Source organism: Cebus imitator, unplaced genomic scaffold, assembly GCF_001604975.1.
Source record: "Cebus imitator isolate Cc_AM_T3 unplaced genomic scaffold, Cebus_imitator-1.0 Scaffold37, whole genome shotgun sequence".
Classification (NCBI taxonomy): Eukaryota; Metazoa; Chordata; class Mammalia; order Primates; family Cebidae; genus Cebus; species Cebus imitator.
In genome coordinates this window covers 9833716-9860323 of record NW_016107352.1, presented here as the reverse complement: position 1 = coordinate 9860323, position 26608 = coordinate 9833716, and the positions used below count along the sequence as shown (strand labels likewise).

Below are 26608 nucleotides of genomic sequence, written 5' to 3'. Positions count from 1 at the left end.
CGGGGATTACAGGAGTGAGCCACTGCACCCAACCTACATATACATTATGTTTGCAGACATAATGCTATTGTACACTAATAGACTACAGTATGATGTAAACATAACTTGCATATGTATTGGGAAACCAAAAAAATGTGTGTGACTTGCTTTATTATGTTATCACTTTATTGACATGGTGTGGAACCAACCTGCAATATCTCCAAGGTATGTCTATAATAGCAAGAGAAATTTCACGTATGAGATAAATTCCAGAGCTATTACAGAGGTAGAATGAATGAAACTTGAGCACTGATTGGAAGTTAAGTGAATGAAAGAAATAAACCAAAGATAACGTTAAAGTGGAGTTCAGGTAAGGACTATAAGGGTTGAAGAGATTAAAGCTAAAAGATTTTCAATATAAACACGATTTGTTTATGTCAAGGAAATTTCAAAAGCGAAGCCACAATACATGAGTGATACAAATTTTATTTTTCATGCTAAAATTTTTTACAAATTTTATTGTGTCATACACAATTACAAGAGTAACTTACAACTCAATTAAAAAAATAGCATTTTGGGGACATTTCTATTTGTTTGCTACTATCATAAGCATGTTTTGTTACATGAACAGCAATAATAATTACAATTACAATTACAGAACTGCTCAATTCATAAATGTAGTAAATGTGTCATGATGGAGGCCACTATATAGTATAAACAGTAAGTGTCCAAACCTATTTTCACATTCTATGTTATTATTTATTATATAATTAGAATCAAAGATTAGAATCTAGGTAATACCATCATTCAAATATCTGACCAAGTGGATCAAGTGCGCAAGCATGTCAAATCATTTTCCAAACTCGTTCACAGTTTAGTTCTAAAGATAAATATAAGACAAAACATACAAGGCATGGCTTGTTGATAATTTATGCCTAAAATCATTATATGATAAAAATCTGCATCTTTTGGAACTTGGCATTTGTTTCATCTGACACAATAATAAAAAAGATGAATAATACTATCAGCACTTGGAATTATCCAGCTACAGCTGATATAGTATCTCCCAGACTTCTAGTTTCTAAAATTCTGGGGGAAGTGGGACAATTTGAACTATAACAGTCTACATGGTAGTAATATTACCCTTTGGCCATTGGCCCAATACTAATCCTTTTTTGTTTTTTTTTTTTAATATACAAAATATGCTGAAATCATATCTCTTAAACACATTTCAATTAATGTAATTAAACAGAAGGTAACAGCTTCCTTTTAGAAGACTTAGAGTTACTTATGAAACATTTGCCATATATTTGTTAAATTAATTTATGGAAGATTTTTATAGTCAAATATAGATCATACTATATTTTTCAATTTAGAGTCTGTGATAAACAAACACAATCAAATTAGTTTTAAAAATGGAAATTACCATTTTTATCTCTTTAGTAACTTTAATCACTTGATTTTATCCAATTTAAGGACGAACTTCAAAAATCCACTGTGAAATCTGTATTCTGACTCGGCACAAAAATACACAAATGTTAGTTCTAGTTACAAATTTCAGCTGACAAGTGAAAATTTCACTTTGAAATAAGTAGATCTGAGATACAGAAGTTAAATTTTTGATGTAAACTCACCATAAATATATTGTTGTAATGTAAAAATAATTTTTTAAAAGAAATGTTTAGCAGTCTTTTTACTCCACCATCTCAAATATGTAAAATTTTTCCTAAAAGAAAATAGTCTAAAATAAACATCTCATCTGAAACCTGATTTTATAAAAAAGGGAGAAGAAATAAAACTAATTACTCTTATATGTACTTGAACCAAGTAGCTGCTACTTCCAGATGTGAGCTAAAAATCACGACCTAATGACATAATGGTAAGCAACCTTTTGCTTACAACCCCAATAACTTGAAATTCAATTCATATTGCTTATCAAAGACCCATATGTATTTGTAAATTTAAAAATTTGCATCTTTTAAAAAGTAACTGTTTTCTTAAATAAAATATTATATAAACTGTTTATTGTAAGAGCTTTAAAAGACAAACAAAGTGGAGTAGGGGAGAGTTGGGCAAATGTCCTGCAAGAAAATATCTAGAATTATATCACAATAATAAGGCTAAGAACCATGAAGGATTAGGCGAAAGTTTCAAGTCTCCTAATATGTTACTTTGTGTTTTTGATCATCATCTCTTACCAATTTGAACACTGCAATGTTCTTTCCAAACTGTAAATCAGACAATCTGAAGTGTGCTACATTTTACTGTCATCATACTTTCAGAGAAAATAATTGCTTCATTGGTCTGAACAAAAAAGGCACAGAAAAGCTGTACACAAATAAATACAGTCATTTAAATGTTTCATAATAAGGATGGTTTAGTAATTTCAAGCAATTTATGTGGTATCTAACATTTTTATACTATTCCTATTTCATAGCTCAAATATATTAATCTCTATTATTTATAGATAATTTGCTCTGACAATGGATCAGTCTTTATTGGAATGATGAAGAGGCACTAAATTTTAACAGAAAATTAAACTACAGATTATATTCCAAAGCATTTTACAAGTGTTCATTCTCCATTTAAAATACTTCAGAAAGCAACTTAATGCTACCAAAATCTTAGCCCAGCAGTATTAGTAGTATTGTCACTAGTATTTGAACTTTTCCTCTAATTTTTAATCATACCAATCTGAGTCAGCAGGAATTTCCAATATGTATTTTAAATGATAGAACACAGATATGGGAGACAGAGAAACTAGGTCTGGCTCCAATTATACTACTTACTAAAAATGTGATCTTCAGCCAGTCCTTCAAATTCTTCATGCCTTTACTTCCTTTTATAAAAAATAAGGAGCCCATCACCCTACTTTGTTTGACTCATGGGACTGTGGAAAATCATGAAAACATAGGAAAGAACTCTAAAAAGGGCCAACGTGCTATCAACATACAGAGGTTGGCTATAGTACTGGATTGTGTTAGAATGACCAGTCTACTAGGGTGTAATTTAAAAGAAAGTTGGTCCAGGAAGTATCAGAAAAATTTCTGTAACCTACCTTTGTCATGTCCTCTAAATAAAGTCTGAAAGCAGTTTGGAAAAGTGTACTGATACCTATCCTATTCCCATGGAAGAAAGCACACTGGACATTGACCTACGAAAAGCTAAAAGCCTCACTCACTCTTTCTAGATTTTTTATGGCTATACGTCTGCTTCACCTGAATGTGTATTTGTAGTTCTATTAATTTACAACCTGTTTTGTTCCCGACTTACTCTGACAGTTACTTAACTCTCTCTGAAAGTAGTCACATGCCATCTTATATTTCTCTTCTACCTTTTTACTTGTTTCAAATTCTTTGTTTTTTTGACTCAAACTCCACTGAAACTAGATGTAGTTAAAAAAATTTAATTCAAAAGATGAAGAAAAAAGATTCAAACCTAAGTGACTAAAAGCAAATGTTTCTTCTACTTTCCATCCTTTTCAGGAGATACTGTGTACGTATTCTAATAGGATCTAAGAAGCTCAGATCATGAGAAAAATCTGTTTAATTTATACAATGTAATTTTCCAAGGTTAAAAGACACAAGCAAGAAAACAAGGAGTGATTTATGTATGAGCATATCTAAAAGATAGTTCTGAAGAAAGGAATGGTGATAATGAAGTAAATGGGACATGAGGACAGGGTAGGCACATAATAGAAAGGATATGATAAAATGTCTTTAACATTTTTTTTTTATTTTACCCAGTCACTAAATGTGTAAAATTTACTCATTTTAGTAAAAGTGTAGTTAAGTAGATAAATGTGAAAGCAGACAGAAGACTGTTCACATATAAGAATGCAGATTTGCAAGCCCTACTATGGATACAGGTGATTTTTGAAGTCAGATAATAAAAAAATTTTGAGACAAAATGGAACCTACATCATACATAGACATAGATCATGTCAAAATGAGAAAATGAGAAAGATATAAAAAATACAATCAATGTATCAGAGAAGTATGCAGTATTAACGAAAATGGTAGTGGTCAGAAAACATAGCAGAAGAAAAATGAAAATAACGATTTTTTTTCTTTTACTAGAAAGGCCATAATGAACTTAAATAATTGATTTGAGTTTAATAGTAAGAATGGTTTGAGTTAGCAATGAATTAAGGAAAGACTAGTTTAAAAAAAAAAAAAAAGCACATTTGACTCATTTAAGATTCACGCAGGAAAACTTGGAGAAAATAATATAACAAATAAGGGGAAACCTGAATGTGTTTGAAGGCAGAATTAAACAAATACAGCTACGTTTTATGGTTGAGAGAGTCAGACTGATAAACAGGCTGTTTCAGACCTAAGTTAGGCACTTAGGGATGGGGAAAGGGAAACCTGATTTCTGTCACTAGAAAATAGAAAGAAATTAATCTCAACGCACCTACTTTTTTTTGGTATCATAATCACTCTTACACTTAGTGATATATATTTTAAATGTCCCTAGAACTTGGTAAGTGAAAAGACAAAAAAATAAAAACAAATGAAAAATGATACTGAAAATACAAAATGCTGAAATAAGTCAATAATTACTTTTGAAAACAATTTTAAATAAAATCAAAACCAAAAGTAGAAAACTATAAAAAATAACTACTAGAGACAGCATATTCCAAATGATGTGCAAAGTGATTAAATTTCTAAATAGGCTTTATTTGGATATAGCCAGCTTCATTTAATGACAGAATTTCTTGAGCAATTTCTGTCAAAAGAAATAATTTTCTCATCTGAAAAAGTCATAAAATTGATAATTGGGTATCTAACAGTTGTAAAACATGTCTACACCATTCTTTAGTATGAAAAGCAACATAAAAAAATGGAGCATCAAAACATTTGATTTCAAATTTATTTTATATGCCAGATCCAACATGTAATTGGAACCTATTCCCATTCTATGGGTTTCTTAATTTTATTTTCCTATTTATTATATTTTTATGAGAAACTTGTTTTAATGAATCTGTACCACTTTATTTGACATTTACTAAAGCTGTACGAAAGCCATGCACAGTTTATTTACAGTATTGTACATTAAATGTTAATGTCTGAAGATCACACAAAGATTTCACAACACTGTAAGTAATACAGAAAGATGTGTAAAAACGTATTATTTAGGGTGTTTCAAAAATTTTAGGTATGGAATTTTGCAAATATTATTTTGGCTTATAAGTGTTAGGCAATCACTAACTTGAAATACATCACAAAAACATGCAGATGATTACAGTTTCAACAAATGAAAAGCTATAAATGTTTAGCTAAAAGCTAAAATATCTTGTAGCTGAAATACTACCATATAACAATGGGAATTTATAAAACAGGAAAAAAGGTTATTCTTTAAAAGTCTTCCATGAATAATAGACTTTCAGTAATTTTCTATAAAAACATTCAGAAATTAAGTTTCTCAAATTATGTTCATCACCAAAATTGTGTTTTCAGTAGTGACTTGAGCTATGACTTTTAAATAACTATTGTCCTACAGCGGAAGTCTCAGCTTTTCCCTGTAGGGGACAAGCTGCGGAAGGAAATCAACCAGTAACTTCAGATTCAAGTAAAAGATCCTAGTATAAATACATCATTAACACAGAGTGGAGAGTTACAAGAACTGCAGGTCCACATATTTTTAACTGTACTCTTAAAATAGAAGTGTAAACTTTAGGTTTGTTCAATTTAAGATCTCCTATTAGGAAATATCTCTTCATTGAGAGTATAGGAAATATCAATAGATATTTCTTCTTTAAATCCATCTCTTACAGTTTTTACTGTTGTGGCTGAAGTACATTTAAATACTCAGACTGCCCCAACTGATAAGTTGTGTTTCTTCCACAGTCGACATACTGATACCTCTCCTGGGATATCTGTTCAGAGTGGCCAAAGTATGTTGTTGTCACAGTAACTCTAAAAATAATGTAAGTGGGGAGAAACATTTAATAGTTATATTAGAAGTTTTTCCATAGTGAGACTACTTTTACACATAAAAATTCTCTCCCAGAAGAGACCTAATTAATGATAATGTTGTTCACACAGACCTCTTAAGGAATATTTCCCCAATAGACAACAAAAATGATGGCTGAGCCAGCCCTATCGATGTAATTACATGTAATAAGTATAACATTTTAAAGCAATTATCTTCTGTTAAAAATACAAAAGTTCTTTATATGCTTAAAAGTGATCATGGTTCTCTTACTAAAGAAAAAAGGTTAATCAAACATCAGCTAATGGTCAAAATACCAACCTGTAACCAACAGTGTTTTATTGGCTAAGATAACACCCAATTTATACAAACCACTAATATTACCTCTCCTTATTACAGTTAATGACTATTTATCAAGGGAGTAAGGAACTGGATGTGAGGCTCAGTTCGCTCTGTTCTTTTCATTTTTCGGAACTCTTGTGATAACCAGATTCACTATTTAGAAGTCATATAGTCTTTCACCACTTCTCTGAGCAACCACTTCCTAATTTTTAAAGTGGGTGATAGTTATTGGACCTCATAGCACTCTTGTTAAGACTTAAAACCCAACTGAGGTGGCATTTATAAAGATGTTGTGTATATTATTAAGTCAGTGTCATCAGTCTAAAATTTTAATAAGAAATATCTCTTTCAAAACAAATTCATACTTACTGCATCATGAGTACTATATTATGCACTTTGATGGATATCAGAGTACAGAAATCACTGTTAAAGGAATTAAATTGTGAACAAATACAAGTTAGTACATTATAAATTTAAAATTCTCCTTCTTATATTAAAGCTAACAGAGATGCTATCTAAGATTATATAGTAAGCATTTGTTGGTTGAACATTTTGTATACTTCAAACAGTGATATATTCATGACTTCCTATTTGAAAAACATGTATGTACTCGTATCACTGTAGCCGCAGAGTTGTTTAAATGCAGGCTATAAATTACTTAAATATTTTGCTTTTCTGAATTTCTATAAACCCTAAAATTCTATATCTAAGCGTAGTCAAAAGATAAAATTATTATAATTAATCATTATAATTCTTAAATAATTGATTAAATTAATTAATGATTTTTTTTTACCTAAAAAGAGTAAATAATCATTTAGACCCATTGTAAAAACTGCAGAACTTCAAACCATTAAGCAAACCAATAATCATTAGCATTTTTAGTTCCCCCATACTAAAATATCAACACAAGACAGTTTAAGAATATGCTTTTTATAACATAGTAACTATAAATAAAGCGACATTGTATATATGACCCTAAAGCTGAAAAATAAATTTTAAATGTGTGTGTGTGTATATACACACACACACACAAATATTATATATGTTGAAAAAGAGAAAACAGAGAGGACCAGAAGCCAGAAAAAATACTGCATAATGTACTCTTTCTGACTGATTGTGGAAATTTAAAAATATGTATATTCTTTATACTTTACACACTTCATTATTTGATAATAAAAAGTTAATACAAATCAGAACTTACTACATATAACTCATTTCCTCTGCTATAATAGTAGGTACTGTGTAATCAATCTGAAAGGTAAAAAAAAAAAAGGAGAAAAAATCAATAGAGAAAAGGATCAAAACATCAAATATTTCAGATATATTTCATAACTTCAAAGAATTAGAAATTTTTCCCTTTACAAGCTTGATTCTTAAAGATTTCATCTTATAATTTTCTTCCTTTTTTTTTTGAGACAAGGTCTCACTGTGTCACCCAGTTTTGGGTACAGTGGTGCAATCATGGCCTGCAAGCCTAGATCTACTGGGCTGAAGTGATCCTCCTACCTCAGCCTCACCAGTCGGTGGGACGACAGGTGCACACTACCACATTGAGCACATTTTTGTATTTTTTGTAGAGACAAGATTTCACTGCGTTGCCCAGGCTGGTCTAGAATTCCTAGGCTCAAGTAGTCCACCTGACTTAGCCTCCCAAGGTGCTGGGATTACAGGCATGAGCCACTGTGCCCAGTAGACACATTTCTACATCAAGTTTTTGGGGAAATCCCCCACCTTCTTCAAGTTATATGATATACAAAGTTGAGATTCATTTAACTCCTCCAAAGTATTTCATGATACTTACTTGTTTCATATCAAGTGGACCAATACTGGTTATGTTGTTTAAGCGTGCCTTTCCAATAACTGTTTTTGAAAATTGAACTTGGGCAGTGATGTTTTCAACCTCGACAGAGTAATAGTTATTGTTCGTTATGTTTAGTGTGTTCTACAAAAAAAGGAGATAGAAAATGTACAAGTTAGCTAAAAATAAACATATAAATATGTATTTAAAGTAACTTCAGCTGTGGCTATGCTTCATTATTAAAGAAAAGACAGTATTACCGAAATGTCAAAGAAAATTAAACCAATTATTTAGTTTTATGCATGAATACTATGTATGTAATAGGCCTAGAATAAACACATGACTCAGCATTAAAAAAAACACACACAGAAAAATGTAGTTTCAGAATATGGACAAATGAATGTCAGAAAATGTATTTGTGGCCTTAGTGAATGTTCAATACAAATAATTTTAAGATTTAATCTACATTTTTACAAATATATATATATATACATGTCTCCACAAACTATATTTAGTAAGCTGTTTCCAATACAAAGACGATCATTTAAAATGTTCAACAGTACATAAAATCTTTTTTGTTTAAAAGAAATTGCTATTTAAACTTATATAGTAGTAGAGATTTACATCAGCTCACTACGAAGAAGAAATGGGGTAGATTCAAGTCTTGTTGGCTGGAAAGAAATGTGGTTGCATCATTGATATGCTTAAGTAACAACTAATAGCTAGGATCACTGTCTAGTTTCCTAATTTACAACTACAGCCTCAAATTGCTTTAGAAAATAGTCATTAAAAAATTTAAAAATGTTTAATCAAAAAATGACAGATACAGAAATGATCTGAAACATTCATACCAAAAGGTATCATAAACAAAATCAGTAGACACTAAATTAGAATATTTGTAAGCATCGGTTTATAATCTATAATATGCATAGAGCCCTTACAAATTGAAAAGAAAAAGACAAAACTCTAACAGGAAACCAAAAAAGAACAAAGGATATACATAAAAAAATACAAAGCTAAATGACTGAGAAATATTCTACAATGCTCAAATTCATTTATAGTCAGAAAAAAGGTAATTTAAGTAAAAATGCAATACTGCTTTAAATTTCTAAAACTAATAGAATTTATAGAAAGCAACAAATTCTATTCTTGGCAGGGATATGGGCAAAAGGTATATTTTTGTATTGCTAGCAATATGTGAAGTGTTACAGCCATTTTGATGAGTAATTTAGTAATATAGATTAAAATTAAAATTATGCATAGACTTTGATGTAGCAATCCTACTTCTGAGCAACTATTCCACAGAAATAAAAACATTAGAATGCTAACGACAGTGTTATTTGCAATTGGAAGAAAAAATCCTGAAAATAAAATGAATTCTATTCATAAAAAGAATCAATAAATATATTGTCCTTATATGTAATATTATGAAGACATCAAAGAGAATCAATTAAGCCAGATAATTAGGAAAGATTTTTACAAGGTATTAACAAATGTGAAAACCAAGATGCACATAAATACTAAATTATATTTTTTAAAATAATGATTTTTATTAAGCTGAATATGTGAGTGTATATGTAAACATTAATATGTTAATATGAATATGGAGAAAGATATACAAAGATACAATACGGGATGAGTTGAAGGAGAGAAAACAGTTTTAGTAAAAAGGATAAAAAGAATATGCTAGAGTCAGCAAATACATGATTCCATTTATGCAGTCCTTTACACTGGTATAGTCACAAATGTAAAGAAATTTCAAAAAAGTTCTCAAACATAGTAACCTTATCTAAATATATAAATATTTCATCTACTTGGTTCTTAATTCCCATGTCAATTTCATTTCTAGACAAGGTAGGAAAGAGGTTGTTAATTTGAGGTCAGTGGATCTTCTAATAAGACCAAGGACTGATTTAGAAGAATCTTGGAAGTCTCTGTATATACAAAATTATGCTGGTAAATGTCTTTTTCTAAGTTTCATTAGAATATTTAAGGGATTGATGATGTAAAACGTGGAGAATAAAAATACTTATGAGAATTAAGACAAAGAAAAAATAAGACAGAATAAATAAAAATGCAGTAATAAAGGTTAGACATTTTGCTGCCCAGAGTAGTGAGAAAACATTTAATTTAAAACATGAAAACAGATCACAGCCATTACTAACAAAGGCCCCAAACTACCTATGATCTTTAATTGGCAAATGTACTTTCAGGAATTTATCCTAAAGAAATAAACAGAAATGGAAACAAAATTTAAGCACAAGACGTTTTCTGAATATTTGTAACAGCAAAATTAAACATCCATTAAGAAAATGGTGAATAAATTATAATACGATCATGTAAAAGACTACACAAGACCATTTAACATGGGAAAATGTACTGTGATCTCAGTTGAAATGTGCATTTGTGTACATGCGAATGGGTGTGTGTGTATTAACGTGAGAATGTTTGATTATATTTGTAAATGTATATGAATTGTTCGTAAATCGCTAATAGTCTGAACCAGGTAGACATAAAAATCTTTATACATGATGGGAGTTTTCAAATGTCATATAATGAAAATTAAATATTTTCATAAGTAGAAAGACAAATGTTACTAAAACGTAGTACTACTAATTATACTACTCATTTTAAGAAAGCAAAACAGTCCCATTTTCAAAATACTAAGAGACAATGTACAGAAAATTTAGCCTCTTATCTGTCTAGTTAAAATTAATGTTCATCCAAATAATAATCTTATTTTTCATTTAATGTTCAGTCTGTCTCAGTTTAATTACGTGGCAGTATTCTAAGATGTCAGGATTTCTGCATAATTATTTAAAACAAAGAGCATAATATTCACATTTAATTATACTTTCTGGTATTTAAAAGAAAATGTCACACGGTTTTTTATTATTTATTAGTACATATTTATGGTATTTGACACTAAAAAAGGCTTTGGAGATAGGCTAAAAAAAGCCTGGCCTATGTTTTAAACACCGCATGAAAAAGAAAATATGTTCCTTGTTCCAAAGGGCTAAGTGAGAAAATACCCAATAATTCCCCAGTGGTGTGAAACAATTTACAATTAGCAATGTGTCATAAATGTTTTATTCATATATATATATATATATTTTATATATATGATATATAATATATTCATATATACATATGAATATAATATATTATATATATCATATATATTTTATATATATATAATATATATATCATATATATTTTATATATGATATATATATATATATTCCTGTGTTGTTGTTTTTAAAGAAAAAGCCCTTAAACTGGCAACTTTTGATAGGAAGCAATAAGGATACATGGATCCATGGGAGTTATTTTTTCTCTGTAATTAAGTAGCAATTCCACTTTAACATACCATTCTGTTTCACTTGCTGTCCCAACAAAACTCCCATTCCCAGCCACCACCACAGACATCTCTGCCTCAGCCTTAACTATGCCATGCACCTTTGCAAGAAAAAACAACTGTCCCTCCTCCCGGCAGATCACTGTCACACAGATATATCTCTTGGCTGGCCAGTATATATCATCCCCTTTCCTAATTCAATAGTTAGCAAACCATGCTCTTTTCAAACAAACGTTAACATGTAAAACAGGTAGAAGACCTCTTTGAGGTTTTGTTTGTTTTGTTTTCATGAGTAGCAAAGCTAGACAGACCTTCCAAAAACAATATCCTGAGAAACACACAGGGCATTTTCACATACGCTAATTTACAAAAGAGAAACTAGTCATTTGTATTTCATCTTTAAACCTGATAAAGGAATGGTCTGTTAAAGATGACAAAAAATGTATTTCACCAAATACAGTGAAATGAAAATGTTACATTTATAAAACTTATCAAATCAACTGTCAACACTTTGCTAGAAGTTATTCCGAGTCAAATGTTGAAAACTAAAATGTGGTACCTTTTTTCATTAATTTAATTTCAAATGCTAAATGATTCTGTATATAGAGAATTGCCAGTATTTATTATTGGTATTTTTAGCAGAACCAGAAATGGTAGAGAAAGTCAATACAGCAAAGGCGTACGGAAAGCACACTGACCAGTGTCACATTTAACAAATACCTTCTCAATAGTGACAAAGGTGCTTCTTAGTAGGACAAAAGAATGAAGTTAAACACAGTTTTCATATAAATTTATACTTACTGTGATATTTAAATATATTGTACGTTTCTGAACATCATAACTAACATAGGCTGATTTTACACCAATGTATTTTACGTCGATGGAGCGAGGGAAAAGGAAAAACACAGCCAATCCGGAAAGGAGCAGACAGACAAACACAGAAGCCATCACATACAGCTTTCTGAAAAGGAAAAGAGAGTATTTAATTACATGTGCATCAAAAATTATATAATGTAACATTAGAGAATATATGTTCAATTTCTGCCATATATCAACAGCAACATGTGTAAGACACTAAACGTTACCAAATTTTCATATCTGAAAGTACTGGGTATAGCTGTGTCTGAATCTATTACGTACTAAGATGTTCTCCTTAAAGGATGAGATTGGATGGGCACGGTGGCTCATACCTGTAATCTCAGCACTTTAGGAAGCTGAGGCAGGCGGATCACAAGCTCAGGAGTTCAAGACCAGCCTGACCAACATGGTGAAACTCCATCTCTATTAAAAATACAAAAATTAGCTGGGTGTGTGGTGGTGTGCGCCTTTAATCCCAGCTATTCAGAAGGCTGAGGCAGGAGCAATGCTTGAACCCAGGAGGTGGAGGTTGCAGTGACCCAACTGCACTCCAGCTTGGGTGACAGAAAAAGGCTCCGTGGGAAAAAAAAAAAAAAAAATCACATTTTTGGAGACTGAGATTTTGGGCTTAAAATCAATAGAATATTTACTTTAGTGACTGCCAGAGCAGTTTTGACATTAGGATCAAGCTCAGGAGCTTCATACAAATACACATTGCAAAACTCCCTCTGAATTCACTGAAGTAGAATTTTCACATGTGAGTTTTGCCATTACATGATTCCCTAAAGCGACTGTTCATCAGAACCATCTTAAAAATAATAATGATGGGGGACAGAGAACATTAAGAAAAATACCTAATGTATGCTGGGCTTAGTACCTAGGGGATGGATTGATAGGTACAGCAAACCACCATGGCACACGTTTACCTATGTAACAAACTTGCACATCCTGGATATTTTTAAAATATAAAAAAATAATGACATAATCACACGCCTCATCAATGATTCTTACTGTGATTAGTCTTTTTTTGAATATCCTCACCTCAAAGTACTTATGTACTCAGGTTTAAAAATACTGAGTTTACATTGATCAACTCTGCTTTGAAGGTGTTAGATTTTTTTTAATCAAGAAAAGAGATATTATGCAGGTTTAAGACAAGGAAAAAGAAAACTAAACCTTACATGCCTTTGCCATTCTTCTAACTCTCCTGAAATGTATTTCTTCCGTTTCTTGCTCTTTCTCAGCTTTGTAGATAAAACTTTCCTCTGTTCAAGGTTAACCTCAAAACCAAAGTTTCAAATAAGTATTTCCTCTTCTCTCTAACATACAAGCCCTCTATTGGATGCCCACAATATCCTGTTTCGTTTCTGAGTCTTGCATGCCAATTACTTCCTATTTTCTTTACATACTCGTCATATAAAAATTTTCCATTTTATTGTTTCTTCCATTCTCTCTTCACCACCAAGTCCTTTCTAAATGCTTTCATGGATTTAATCTTTGTATGCATTACAACAGCTATGAATGTGCCTCCTGCAGATATTTTATAAATATTTCTGAGTATTTTAAATTGCCCTATGTAAAAAGAAAGCAAACTGGTTTATTAACAAAATAAAACAAGCAAACACAAATTTGCTAAGTCACTGCTACTGTGATATTGTGCTGACCTAGGGCCAGAACCTGAGCAACGCCATTTTATAAGATAAAGCTGTGTTTGGCTTCTGTAAATAAAGCTGCTAGTTTGCTCTGAAAAATGCCCACTATGTAAAGCTGCTTAAACTTTGCTTATCAGTAACTGCTCTCTGTGGCCCTAATGTGACAGGCAAGCAGTCCTAATCCATGGCTCCTGCGACTTGTAATAAGTAACTAAGGTCTGTGATTTCTACCTTACCCAGATAATGTGTAAACAAATGTTTATCTTGACTTCTGTAAACCAATTAAGTAACAAATGGAATGACAAAAGTTCCCTGGCCCTTGGAATATCCGGAGCCCTTGTCTCCGCCCAGGAGGTGATTTACAGAATCCACTAGCCCTCGGAATGTCTGAAGCCTTTTCATCCCCATCGCCGCTCTTCACCCCCAATCCCAAGGTGGTTTTTCAGGTATAAAAAGTCTTGGCACCTTCCTTTCGATGCCACAGGTTGGGGAGACATGAGTCCTCTGTGGTTGCCGGCATAATAAATGACCCTGCAATCTGGCATACTTTTGTCTTGGTGCTAACTTTCTATGCTTGGTCCAGTATAACACTACTAAGTCCATACTGTTGTCCCGAGCAAACAAAGCAGTTCCCACTCACTTATTTTGGACTCTCTCAAACTGAGCAGGGTAGTGTTCCCCACTGGATTACCTAACAGGAAATTTAAACATATCTTTAGTACCTATAATATGCCATCAAAAGGCATTAAATATGTTTTAGTACCTACAATATGCCAAAATGTTAGTACCTACAATATACCATAAAAAGGTATAAGAGTTTAAAATCATCATAATAAAAATCTGAACTTTGTTGGATTTTTCTAGACTTTCGTGTTTTATTTTTAATTACTTATTGGCGTGTGAACTCATCATAATCTATTTAGTGCTTTTGGCCTATAAATCAGTCCTAGTTGTGAATAAATGAATCATGTTCTAAATTACTCTACCAAGTTTGTAGCCATAACAAGTACTGTTGAACCTGGTGGGACAATAAAACAACATTCCATGTAGTATTTCATTCTGAATTGAAAAACTGGCTGGTTGACTGGCCATATATATTCATTATAAAGTTCATGAATAATGATTTTTCTTATGGCTCTAGCGATAGCAACCAAATCCTGGGAGTTATAAGGTGATGATGGTTATGAAAGTTGTGTGGTATATCTGCAATTAAGTTAGAATTCCATTTTTGCCATTTCCTACCCACAGTATTTAACACAGTTTCTTCTTCCTCTTTAAAATGCATGTTTGAGGATTAAATGACACAGCTAACGTATACAGACAAAAGCAATTGATAACTATAATTTTCTGATAATCTCACCACAACTCACAATTTTTAAAGAAATAAAGATCCGAAGTTCTCAAAATATTATAATTTTATTACAAATTGAGAAACAACTGTTTCTGGCCTCTGAGGACTATTCCCTCTGTTTCTATTGAGTGGTCTTTCCTCAGCCTCATATATGTTCCTCACATATATGTTGATCAGGAAGCAGCTGCAGACTTAAGGGCACCCTCTGCAGCTCTCTACCATCTGGTACTCAGCCCTGCAAACTCTAGTCATCTTGGCTTTCTAGACTCCCAGCTCCATCTCCTCAATTCAGGGAGACCACTGAGCTCTGCCTGGGTTGGCTCCTTAACTTGTACTGCAGCCTGGAACCTTCTCAGACAGTAAGCAAGTACAAACATAAAGCTTGCTGGTGCAATCATAGGGCTTATCTGCTTTGTTTTTGTTTTCTCAGGAATCACTGCACTATGCTGGCTGATGTCCACTGTCTGAAAATAGTGTTTACTATATATGTCCAGTTTTTTAGTGATTTCATGTGGGAGTATTTCAGGCATTATTCTATTTTGGTTGAAAGTGGAAATTCCAGTTTCTTTGATTTTGTATCTCTTTGCACTTAGTGCTAAAAATCTTGTTCCCTAAAGACATTTACATAATTTCTTATTTACTTTACATATAAAATTTGCAAACTACAACAAATGTACTCCTAACACTGCACCTATTAAGTACAGTTTAAAATTTGTTGTGATTCTCTTTGCCATCTGGAACACAACTTACATTTACAGTCATAACATGTTTTCAAGTCACTTAAAATAATTATTTCAGTTTTGTTAGTGTCACAAGCTTGATCTACAGTTAGAATACTGTTTTTTTTTTTTTTGTCTCAATTTTTGGCAGTTACTTTAACTTTTCACTTTTTATGTGATGTAAAAAATATGTACACAGATATAAACACACGTATACACACCTTACTTGCTTATCCACTCCCTCTTCCAAATTTCTTCCCCAGGTCGGAAGGGAATCAATTGTATTAGTTTTTGGTTTTGTCCCATTGTTTGTCTGTTTGTGTGTATATGTGTGTAGGTGTGCAGGTGTGGTGTTTTCAAATAAAAACATATTCTCAATATCACACTGCAATAAAATATGGTTCTTAATCCATTGTACTATTAAGTACCTGTAGCATCTTATTCCATCAGTCGTCTATTATTGGTATTTACATTGTTTCCAGTTGTTGGCTTCTGCAAACATTGGCACAATAAATAATTTGTGCAAATACCATTTACCATATTTGACAACTATTTTTAGAATAAATGTTTTCAAAGTAGGATTCCTGAACCAAAAAGTAAATGCAGATGTAATTTGGCAAATAATGCCAAATTCCTATTCACTAATAGGGAATGAATATACTTGTTTTCAGTCAGTACTGCCAACAAAGTATGTTGTTAACATTTTGGATTTTTGTCAATCTAACAGAATTGGCATCTATGTGTAGTGTTAATTTGCATTTATATTACAAGCAAGATTGAACATCTTTTCAGATATTTAAAGGCCATTTGCATTTCTTTTTTGTGAACTAGCTGTTCGTAGCTTCTGTTTTGCTGTGGAGGTTGGCCTTTTCCTTCTCAAATTCTGAGGCTCTTTATAGAGTATTGTCCCTTTGTCTGTGATATGATTTGCAAACATTACTTCCCAGTTTGCTATTCGTATTTTGAATTTCGTTAAGGCTTTATCTTCATCCTGTAAGTGTATCTTGTCAAATGTACCTTTTCTGCATTCAAAATCATAGGTGAAAAAGTTCTCTCACTTTTAGGTTATAAAGGGATATCCTAATTTCCTTCATACTCATATCTGTCTATACATTTTGTAATAAAGGGTCAGACTGACTGTTTATAAAATCCTTGGTTCATTTTATTTTCCTGATTATTAAATACATCACTCCACTGCTTCTTTGTTTAAGGCACTGTGGTCAAGAAGTAGTAGCACGTCAATCTGATTTTCTAAGCTTTTTAAATTAATTGATCCTTTTGCCTGGGTATTTAGGAGTTTTGTTGTTGTTGTTAACCTTAAAGTTGAAGAATTTCACTAAAATGAGTTGATGTTTTTCAGGATTGTGGTGTGTTTCAATATGTAGGTCTCTGTGTTTTTAATGTTTTGCATTTATTTCTTCAGTTCGGTTCCTATAGTTTGCTTCTTCACACACTCCAATTACATACATACTCAGTTTTCTTTGACTCTTACACGTTTTCTCACAAATCCTTTACATTAATTTGTTGTGTATGTTTTCATTCTTCCTGTTTGTGCTCTATTTCTCTTACTGCATTTCCAATGTATTTGTATTTGTGTTCTTCCAGTTTTGTGGAAATGTTTTTTTTCCTAATTCTTTCCAGAGGTCTATAAATTGATTTCACATACTCTCATTGTGTAGTTATCTCATTTCTGAGCTTCTCAATTTCTGTCTTATGCTGTCCTGTTATAGCTTCTACAGTATTAAAGTGTTCATCTGCTCTTCTCATAAGCCTTTATTGTCAGCATTTTGTTCCGCTTACTTTCTTCAGCTTCTTAAAAATTATATTTGTGTAATGCTTTATTGCAGTCCTTTCCAGTTACTCATGTTTAAATGAGAAGAGCTTTTGTATTTTTAAGAAAATGTTCCATTTTCGGTGATGGAATATGCCAGTGTTGCTTTGCTAGTTTTACTGTTGAAGGACTCCATCCTCTGTTGATAAACAAAGTATCTGAAAACATGGCCTCCCCATGTATATTTATCTCCACAGTTCTGAGATGATCTCCCTAATATCTGAGTCTGTTCTCTCCCTTATTCCTAACTCTTGTCCTGTATAAATTGGATTCTACTCAACAACATTTTTCTTGAGGATGTGTATCTGTATCCTTTTGCAAGATTTTTTGTTTTGCTATTTCCTAAGGTCTAAAGATAGAGGATGGTCCAGTTTCTTCTTCTCAAAGATGGTTAATAGATCTCTGTGGTCTTTTTGTACTTTGTCCAAGCTAGAGCATGCAGAATCTTTATCATTTTAACAGATAATTCTTGGAAATATTTGCTGAGGGTCCTCTTCTTTTGGGACATAGTATTTGCTTTGTGTATCCAGGCTCACAGGATGCTTAGGAGCTCTCTTTTTGCCTTCCTTCACAACCTCCACACAGCTGCTAAGCTAGTTTGGGTTCCTGGTATCATCCTGTTTAAAAACCAGTTTTATTCTGGGGTCGTGGAAGACACCTTATCATCCAATTTTTAATGAAAATTGCATGTGTGTGTGTGTTTCCTACTGCTATTCTAGATCTATTTCAATAGATTTGAGAAGATAAAGATACCACACTGCTTTCAAGACCTGACCCCAACCAGAAATTCCTTTTTTGCTTGTCTGTTTAAGGATACAAAGTATATTATGGCATAATTTAATAGCGTGACAGCATTTTTCCTTTTAACAGTTTTAATAGTTTCAAATTATTTATATGTAATTTGAAAAAATACAAAAATAAAACATAAAACACTGACATATTCTTAGAATCACTTACGTTCTTCTTGGCCTTAATCTCTGATCACTATATGGAATCAATGCCACCAGTTGGTTTTCTTGCCCTAAATGTGAAAGAAGTAGGTTTAGAAATTACTATGATTAATTAAAAATATAATAGCTCCCCATCATAATCTGGTTTGGAAAGACAAGAATATCATCTGGCACTCATCTCTTTAGTAGACTGCTCTCTTAAGTCTTCAGAAATTACCCAGCAGAAGTTCTAGAGAAGACAGTGTGTTTTTCATATCTACTATAAAAAAAAGTATAACAAATGAGGGCTGTATTACTTTTTCTTCCACTGAAAAAAGTCTAACAAGTCCCAGCTTTCAGAAGAGCTGAATTACCAGGCCCTCCTTCAGCTTCACTGTTGTCCATTAAGACTCTGATTTGGTTGTCCGGATGATAGAAGAAGAAACATACTGCTAATCTCCCATTCCTGGAACCTCTATCGTTGCAGAGGTTCTTACACTGTCCCACTTGAAAACCAAAACCAGCTTTTGAAGTAGGAGTCTCAAGTTTTAAGAGCCCCCTACATAATGAGCCTTCCAGGGCCCTTTCAGATCTCACCCCAAACCATATTAAAGTCACTTCAAAATCCATTTCTTTCTTTCTTGGGTTGAGCAATATGCATACGCCTTAATGGATAAATGGACCTTTAAATGCCAATTTTATAATCTTAATAGAAGTTGACTTATCATATTAACTATTAAGGTACCAGATAGTCAAATTCTCTTCTAAAGCTTTCTAAAATGCTTCTTCCCCCCGACACTTCTATACTCTTCCTCTCATCTGTGCTCCCACAACACACATATATATAATTATACAAATACATATAATATGGATATCTGTATCTTTGTGTGTTTATATATCTCACCTTATTTAGTGATATTCATTTGGCTAAAACTACAACCCTGGTTAAAACCAGCCCTCTGCTCCTATGCATGTATCCACACAGCTAAACATGGACAGGTAGAAACACGCAACAATACTCACTGGTTTCATTTTTGATGACTCATCTCAAATAGCACTTAATGATGTCAACAATCATACTACATTTCCCACGTTCATACTCTCAATCTGCCTCTCTAAGACCACAATTTTATAACTACAACTCTCTCTTCAAATCTTTAATATCTTACACTATCCTAATTCGTAGTTCATTATCTGATAAACAGAAGAGAATTTCCACAAGCTTCTATTAACAAGCCTGTCCACTTTTATGCTTCTGTGTCCATACTTTATCTTTTCTATTACCAAGAATAAACTACCCATGCTTATAACTTAACTTTTATAGAAAAAAGAGCAGCTCTTTGCTTAGATTTGTGCACTAGATCTGCCCTTTTATCTATTCAAGGACATTGCTTCAATAAATCTCTTATCTCCAGAATTACCAATGTTTTCTCTGAAGATAATTCTCATCAGCATGCAAACATCTATTATTCACTCCATCTTATTAAAAAAATCCCTCTCCTGACCTCAGAGCCCCTTCCAACTACCACCATCTTTTCTCTTCTATGGAGTCAAATTCCTCAGAAAATCTGTTTTCTCTATACATAACATCTCCTATGCACTCTTGAGCCTACTCTATACATGCTACACATGCCTTTACCAAAACTGCTCTTTAAAACTCTCCTGTAGCCTCAGTATCAGCAAACCCAATGGCCAGCTCTCAGTCTTCACATTACATGATCTATCAGTAGCAACCAATGTTGGTCACTCTTTCCTCCTTGGTACATCTTTTTCACTTACCTTCCATGATACCAGACACAGTGATTTCCTCCTCTCATTCTAGCTGTTCTTTCTCAGGATCCTTTGTTAATTCTTTTACTGACCTTGATATACTACACCGTCTCAGGATTCAGTGCTAGGGTCTCATCTTGCTCTCTGCACCAACTAGCTTGGTACTGTCATTCAGGTGAGCTTTAAGTGTCATCTATAAATTGATAACTTGAGGCTGGGCCTTGCCCTTGAATTCCTAACCCTTATGATAACTAACAGCCTACTGAACATACCCATTTCCATGTCAAACAGGCATCTCCAAATACATACATCTAAACTGGAGCTCCTGAACTCTCCTGTGACATATACACTCAAATCCTTGTTTTCCATTTTAATAAATTGCTGCTACATTCTCTCAGTTGCTCAGACGAAAAACAAAAAACATTGGAATCATCCTTGATTTCCTATTTTCTATACTCTGTATCCAGGTGGCCAAAAAAGTTTACTGGTTATAACTCAAAAATGTAACCAGACTGCTAAAACAGTACTCCTCCATCTCCGAGCCTGGTGCATTAATCCCTTCGACTACAGTAATTATTTTATTCTCAAACAGCTCCTATCCTGTGAAGATAAAACCATCATACTCAAAAGTCAATGCAAATGTAAACTTCAGTTCCAACCAACAGCATTTTTGAAAATCTGTTATACTTCATACTTGCGTTTTGTCCTCTTTCCCTAGGTGTCTTCAAGGTCCCATATCAAATTTCACCAAGAAGATAATGAGAACAGCATAAGGTATCTTAACTTTTTCTGCTTATTGCCACTGCGCCTAAAATAACTTGTAAGCAGCACATAGGGATTATTTCCTTCTGCCTTCCCCTGTGATATATCACAAACAATTTTTTTTTCAATTTGGCTCATTTTTACATATCATCCCTCTTCATAGAATTTCTTTTAGAAATGACTGATTAGGGCATAGCTACCTTATTCTTCCTCTTAGAGAATGAATTAAAAATATTAGGTTAGCCAGGCGTGGTGGCTCACAGCTATAGTTCTAACACTTTGGGAGGCCAAGGCTGGATGATCTCTTGAGTGCAAGAATTTGACAGCATCCTGGTAAACATGGGGAACTCCAACTCCATCCTTATTATTAAAAATAAAGTTTTTAAAATAACATGACAGAATAAGCTTCTTTACACGTTAATTCTGGCTGGGCATGGTGGCTTACTGGTATAATCCCAGCACTCTGGGAGGCTGAGATTAGAGAACTGCTTGAGGCCAGGAGTTCAAGACCAGCTTAGCCAACAAAAGTGAAACCTCATCTCTTACAAAAACTAAAATTAGGCCAAATTACTTAAATTGTTTCTAACATCTGATACAGCAAAGTAGCAAAGTAACTATGATATCATCCCTATAAATGCCAAATAGGATTAAAAGTTTTCATTTACCAGACAGTGATTATCTGCTATAATAGTAGGTGGGAAAGAAAAAATACTGGAGGTAGTGAGGTCGTTTTCCTTAATAATTTAGGAATTAATTAATTAATATTTAAATATTAATTTAATTTAATTTATTAACCTTAATTTTTTTTGTTTGTTTCTTTTGCATCTTTTTGCCTGAAGATAACTGATGTTTCAACTTTAATTCTAAGTCTTCTAAAACAGGTGGTTGCTTAGACCCATAGTTTTTATAATATTTGAGCAAATATCTGAAATCATTTTTTAAAGGGAAAACAATGCGATAACACATACCCCTAGGAATTCTTCCAGTTCCCTGACAAGTAGGGCAGGTGACACTATCTCTTCCTGTAAATTCCACATATGGAAACTGAGAGACATCTCCATTTCTTCCGTCTTCATTATGGACTTCACTATTAACCAATCCATTCCTCATATTTTCAGATGTGACTCCATCATAAGCATCTTCTTTGCTTGAATGCAAAGGCAAATGAGAAAGAGACTTTCCCATGTCTACAGAAAAATAAAAATCTTATAGTAAACTTCAGGGAAAAGAATACATTCAAGAACACTATGAGATATTTATACTAATTAATTTAGAACAGTCAAGCAAAAGTCAAACTCTGTAAAATATCTGAAGGGATTTACTCTGAGCCAAATATGAGCGACCAAGGCCTGAGCCACAGTCTCAAGAGGTCCTAGAAAAATGTCCTCAAGGTAGTTGGGTTACAGCTTGATTTACACATTTTAGAGAGACAGAAATTACAGGCAGAGGCATGAATCAATACATGTAAGGTATACATTGGTTCAGCACAGAAAGGTAGGACATTTTCAAGTGGGTGTGGAAGGCTAGGGGGTGTCCAGGTCATAGGTGCATAGGTGGATTTAAAGATTTCCTAATGGCAGTTGTTTGAAAAGGGTTAAACTCTACCTGAGGGGCTGAAGTCAGCAGAAATAAATGTTTGAAATTAAGACAAAGGGAGGAAGTTGTGGAAGCCATGGTTCTTTTTGTGCAGATGATGCCTCCAGGTAGCAGGCTTCAGAGAGACAGATTGTAAATATCTCTTATAACAACCTAAAGTATTCCAGGCTCTTCCTTAAATCTCTGCTGGATTAGAAAAAGACCTGGAAAGGAAAGGGAATTCTGTACAGAATGTGGATCTTCCCCACAAGAGACAGATTTGCAAGGCCATTTCAAAGAAATATGTTTTTGGGGTAAGATATTTTGATTTCTTTCAAGATCTGCTATCTGTCAAGTGATGCTACATTAGAGTCAGGTTGAGATTTGATGTCTTATTGCTACAAAGAGACTGTTTTGTTAGTCTTAAGATCTCTTGTTTTGGTTAATGCTGGTCAGTTGTGTTTGAATTCCAAAGGGAGAAAGGTATAATGAGGCATGTTTAATCCCCTTCCCCTGCCTTTTCATCATGGCCCAAACTACTTTTTTAGGTTTACTTTGGAATGCCCTTGACAGAGAAGGAGGGGTCCATTCAGTCAGTTGGGGGGCTCAGAATTTTATTTTTGGTTTACAGAACAAACTTTAAGAGAATGTTCAAAGTATCTTTTGGATTAAGATTGTATCTAATCAAAATAATGTCTGAAACAAGAAATCCATTTACCAGAGTCCAGAAGTGTTTTTTTTTTTTTAACAAAATAATATGAAATGATATCCTATATGCTTATGATGAGAATGGGCTTTCAAAATATTAACATTTGACAAAAGTCTACCTCTGCATGTTCTCTGAAAAGAAACATGCAGGTTTCATTTTTCTTAGAGTAAAATAAAAATACATTCTACCTTTTAAATAGTTGGCACTAAAGGCAAAAATTGCTTTGCGCAGACAATAACTAGGTATTTGATGTATATCACCAGGTAACTTCAAAGTTGTATGTTTCAGCCTCTGAAAATTCACGCACCTTGGTGATAAATACAATCAACACTCCTTTCATCCTTGGATTTCTTGCTTTAAACATTTAAACTTGCAACAACAATAAAAAGCCCTAAAAATTCAAAATCATGCAGGTTTTTTCATTCAACAGTTGACAGTTAAAGTTATAAAGCCAACATTCCAAAATGTTACATATAATTTACCAATACAAAGCAGCGAAATTTAGAACACTAACTTTAAAATTTCAGGATAAAAGTATCAAAATAAGATGGGGAAAATAAAGTACAAATGTAAAATCTAAGTGCAAATAAATAATTAGTACTAGTGCCTACACAAAAATAACTTCTGCAGGTAGATAATGCAGTAACATTACACTTAAGGTCATACAATTTTAAAGCTCAAAAGAACTTAATAGTCATATAATACACCCTGCTATTTTCCTGCTTATATTCTGAGAAAAAGTTAATAAAGTAAAAAAGCAAAACTTAAAAATAACATAATTGTACTCTTTCTAAATTTGATATATCTTTTCTCGGTTCCTAAAAAGTTTACAAACATTATACAGATAGTACTTCTTTCAAAAATTCTCACTTAACAGATATTTCAAATAAGTCAATTCATCCTATAGTATGAAGAAAATTTTACTTTCTAAACTTGGCATGCCTAATAGGAGGTTGCTTGGTGGGTACAATGTGTGTTGCTCTAGTGATGGATGCACTGAGGGCCCTGACTTCACCAGGACGTCGTGTATCAATGTAGCAAATTGCACTTGTACCCCATGAAAATATCCAAAATAAATACAAAGATTAAAAAAAAATTCCATGCCATCTACTTGTTGCACTCAAATAAACCGAATAAAAACATCTATATAAATAGTACACACACAGAACTGTAAAATGAGATTTTCACTATTTCAAAAAAATCTATGTATGTATAAAAAACACGGCTCATTTAAATGCAAAACCACAAATGATTTGCGACTTAATCACTGTCTGAATTTGGCTCAGTGACACAATACTCCAGGCAAATCAACACCTGCCAGCCACAGGTAGGTCAGAGAATTATTAACATCATTGTCCACACACACTGTGACCTTGGGGTCTATGCGGAACACCAAATGTACTGGGATCATCAGGCCTTACCAGCAAGCCTTTAAGGACACCCTTTCAGCCTCAGAGACACGCTGTCTGGGATCTCGGTCAATACAGCCAGGCTTTAAGAAATACCTTACTGGAGGGCATTGGGAGAAAAAATACAGAAAGACAAACTCAGGTGGCTCTCCGTTTGGGCCTGTTTTCTGTCCTAATCTAACAGCTGACCTGATTGATTCTGCTTTAGGTAGATGTTTGGACAAATGCCAGACTTTGTCAGAAACCAGGAATCCCTTGCTTTCTCTGCTAGATTTTCCTTAGCAAACTAACAAGTTTAACCACTTTTATTTATTCTTGGAGACTCAGTGGTTTAAAAAATGGGTGCTAGACCCTTTTTCTCCATCTCTCTATTATAGCGGTTCCTTACTTTACTGAAAGCCAACATGGATATCAGATTCAGTTTGGAGAGAAAAAAATAGATCACAGCACTCCATCCAATTTAAATGGCTCCTGATCTTCTGTGTAGACACTGGTTTTAGTTCTGAAAGGGCTTGAGAATGGGGGAAACCAGCGCCTTTAAAAAAGCTCCATAACCAGCACCTAGTACAAAGCCTACTCTGTAAAGCTGAAAAATAAGATCCCAGCAACACAGCAAGAAAATTCTTCAACAGCAAAACCAAGGGGGCCACCTGGCGCTCAAAGTGTGAGGGCCTAGAGGCAACCCACAGGCTGGGCTCGGGCCACAGCCCGGAGCTCCTTGGCTGGGCCTCATAAGAGACGACACAACACCTAGGTCACAAGCCCGGAGCGCCGCCTGTTTCTGCGGCGGGCCCGGCATTCCGGCGGCCTCCCCTCCCTGCCAGGCCAGGCTCAAGCTATGGCGCCGCCGCTCAGCCCCGCTTCGGAAGGGGACCTGGGGACTGCACGTCCGGGGTCGCTCACCGGCAAGCGGGGCGCTGCGCAGTCCCGGGCTGCTTCCGCGCGGACAGAGCCGAGGACAGGGTCGCGGAGTCCAGTCCCGGGAGCCGGGGTGGGGGTGGAGCAACCGGCCTGGAGCACGGCCTCCGAGCTGGGACGGGGGAGGGGCAGGACGACTACGGCATCAGCAGAGGCAATGCGCTGCTGCTGCAACCTGCGCTGGCGCCTGCGCGTAGCACTCACGGAGGGACGGGAGTGTCCCTGGCCTGAGTGGGGCGCATGCGCCCTTCATCCTCCTGCCTGAGTCCGGAGGCTCAGGGCTTGTGATTGTGCGCTCTCTAAGGTTTCATTAGCTTTGTGTCCCTCCAGACTTCAAAGTAAAGTGTGTCCAATCTAGCCACGAATTACCTAGGAATAGTCCCTTCTCCTTTTTCCCATATTAGACCATTTCCTTTTGGAAAGGGGAAAAATACGTACCATCTTCTTCAGCTCTCTGCTGAGCAGTCTCGTAGCTCCTGCAATGCTATTCGTTGCTGACAGTCTAGGAATGGGATAAATTGGTCAGTACGCTCGCCTCTTGACAGCAGCAAAGCTACGTCTGTTTTAATTTAGAAACTCTTGCCAGCTAGAAGGAAACAGCAAACTGCAAGGCCGTATTTTTGTTTTTGTTTGGTTTTTTGCCTTGCCTACGCTGCCCCTCCCCACCCTTTAACTCTGGTGCTGGTTACAGGTGTGTGAGGCCCCGCCTAG

At 34.1% G+C, this 26608-nt stretch overlaps 1 protein-coding gene across 2 annotated transcripts; it reads right to left on the bottom strand.

Annotated features, from left to right (window-relative positions):
- Nucleotides 1-445: 445 nt before the first annotated feature.
- On the bottom strand, nucleotides 446-26100 carry TMEM106B (transmembrane protein 106B). 2 transcript variants are annotated; one of them, XM_017525231.2, is made up of 8 exons: nucleotides 25883-26100; nucleotides 22255-22473; nucleotides 18783-18846; nucleotides 12216-12375; nucleotides 8060-8200; nucleotides 7460-7509; nucleotides 6628-6681; nucleotides 446-5900 (listed from the first exon to the last, which is right to left on the bottom strand). In XM_017525231.2, the coding sequence occupies exons 2-8, from the start codon at nucleotides 22469-22471 to the stop codon at nucleotides 5762-5764; spliced, it is 825 nt and encodes a 274-aa protein (XP_017380720.1). In that variant the 5' UTR covers nucleotides 22472-22473; nucleotides 25883-26100; the 3' UTR covers nucleotides 446-5761. The 2 variants fall into 2 exon arrangements, with proteins under 2 accessions (XP_017380720.1, XP_037593244.1); XM_037737316.1 differs by having other exon boundaries at nucleotides 2532-5900; nucleotides 22255-22433; nucleotides 25883-26089.
- Nucleotides 26101-26608: the final 508 nt, after the last annotated feature.

What these genes read in the sequence shown, in the direction of transcription:
- TMEM106B (XM_017525231.2), bottom strand. Translation starts at nt 22,471, where the DNA reads ATGGGAAAGTCTCTTTCTCATTTGCCTTTGCATTCAAGCAAAGAAGAT. An exon ending in AGATTAAGGCCAAGAAGAAC is followed by an intron (nt 12,376 to 18,782) that starts GTAAGTGATTCT and finishes TTTCCTTTTCAG; the next exon opens with AAAGCTGTATGTGATGGCTT. An exon ending in CAATATATTTAAATATCACA is followed by an intron (nt 8,201 to 12,215) that starts GTAAGTATAAAT and finishes CTTTTTTTGTAG; the next exon opens with AACACACTAAACATAACGAA.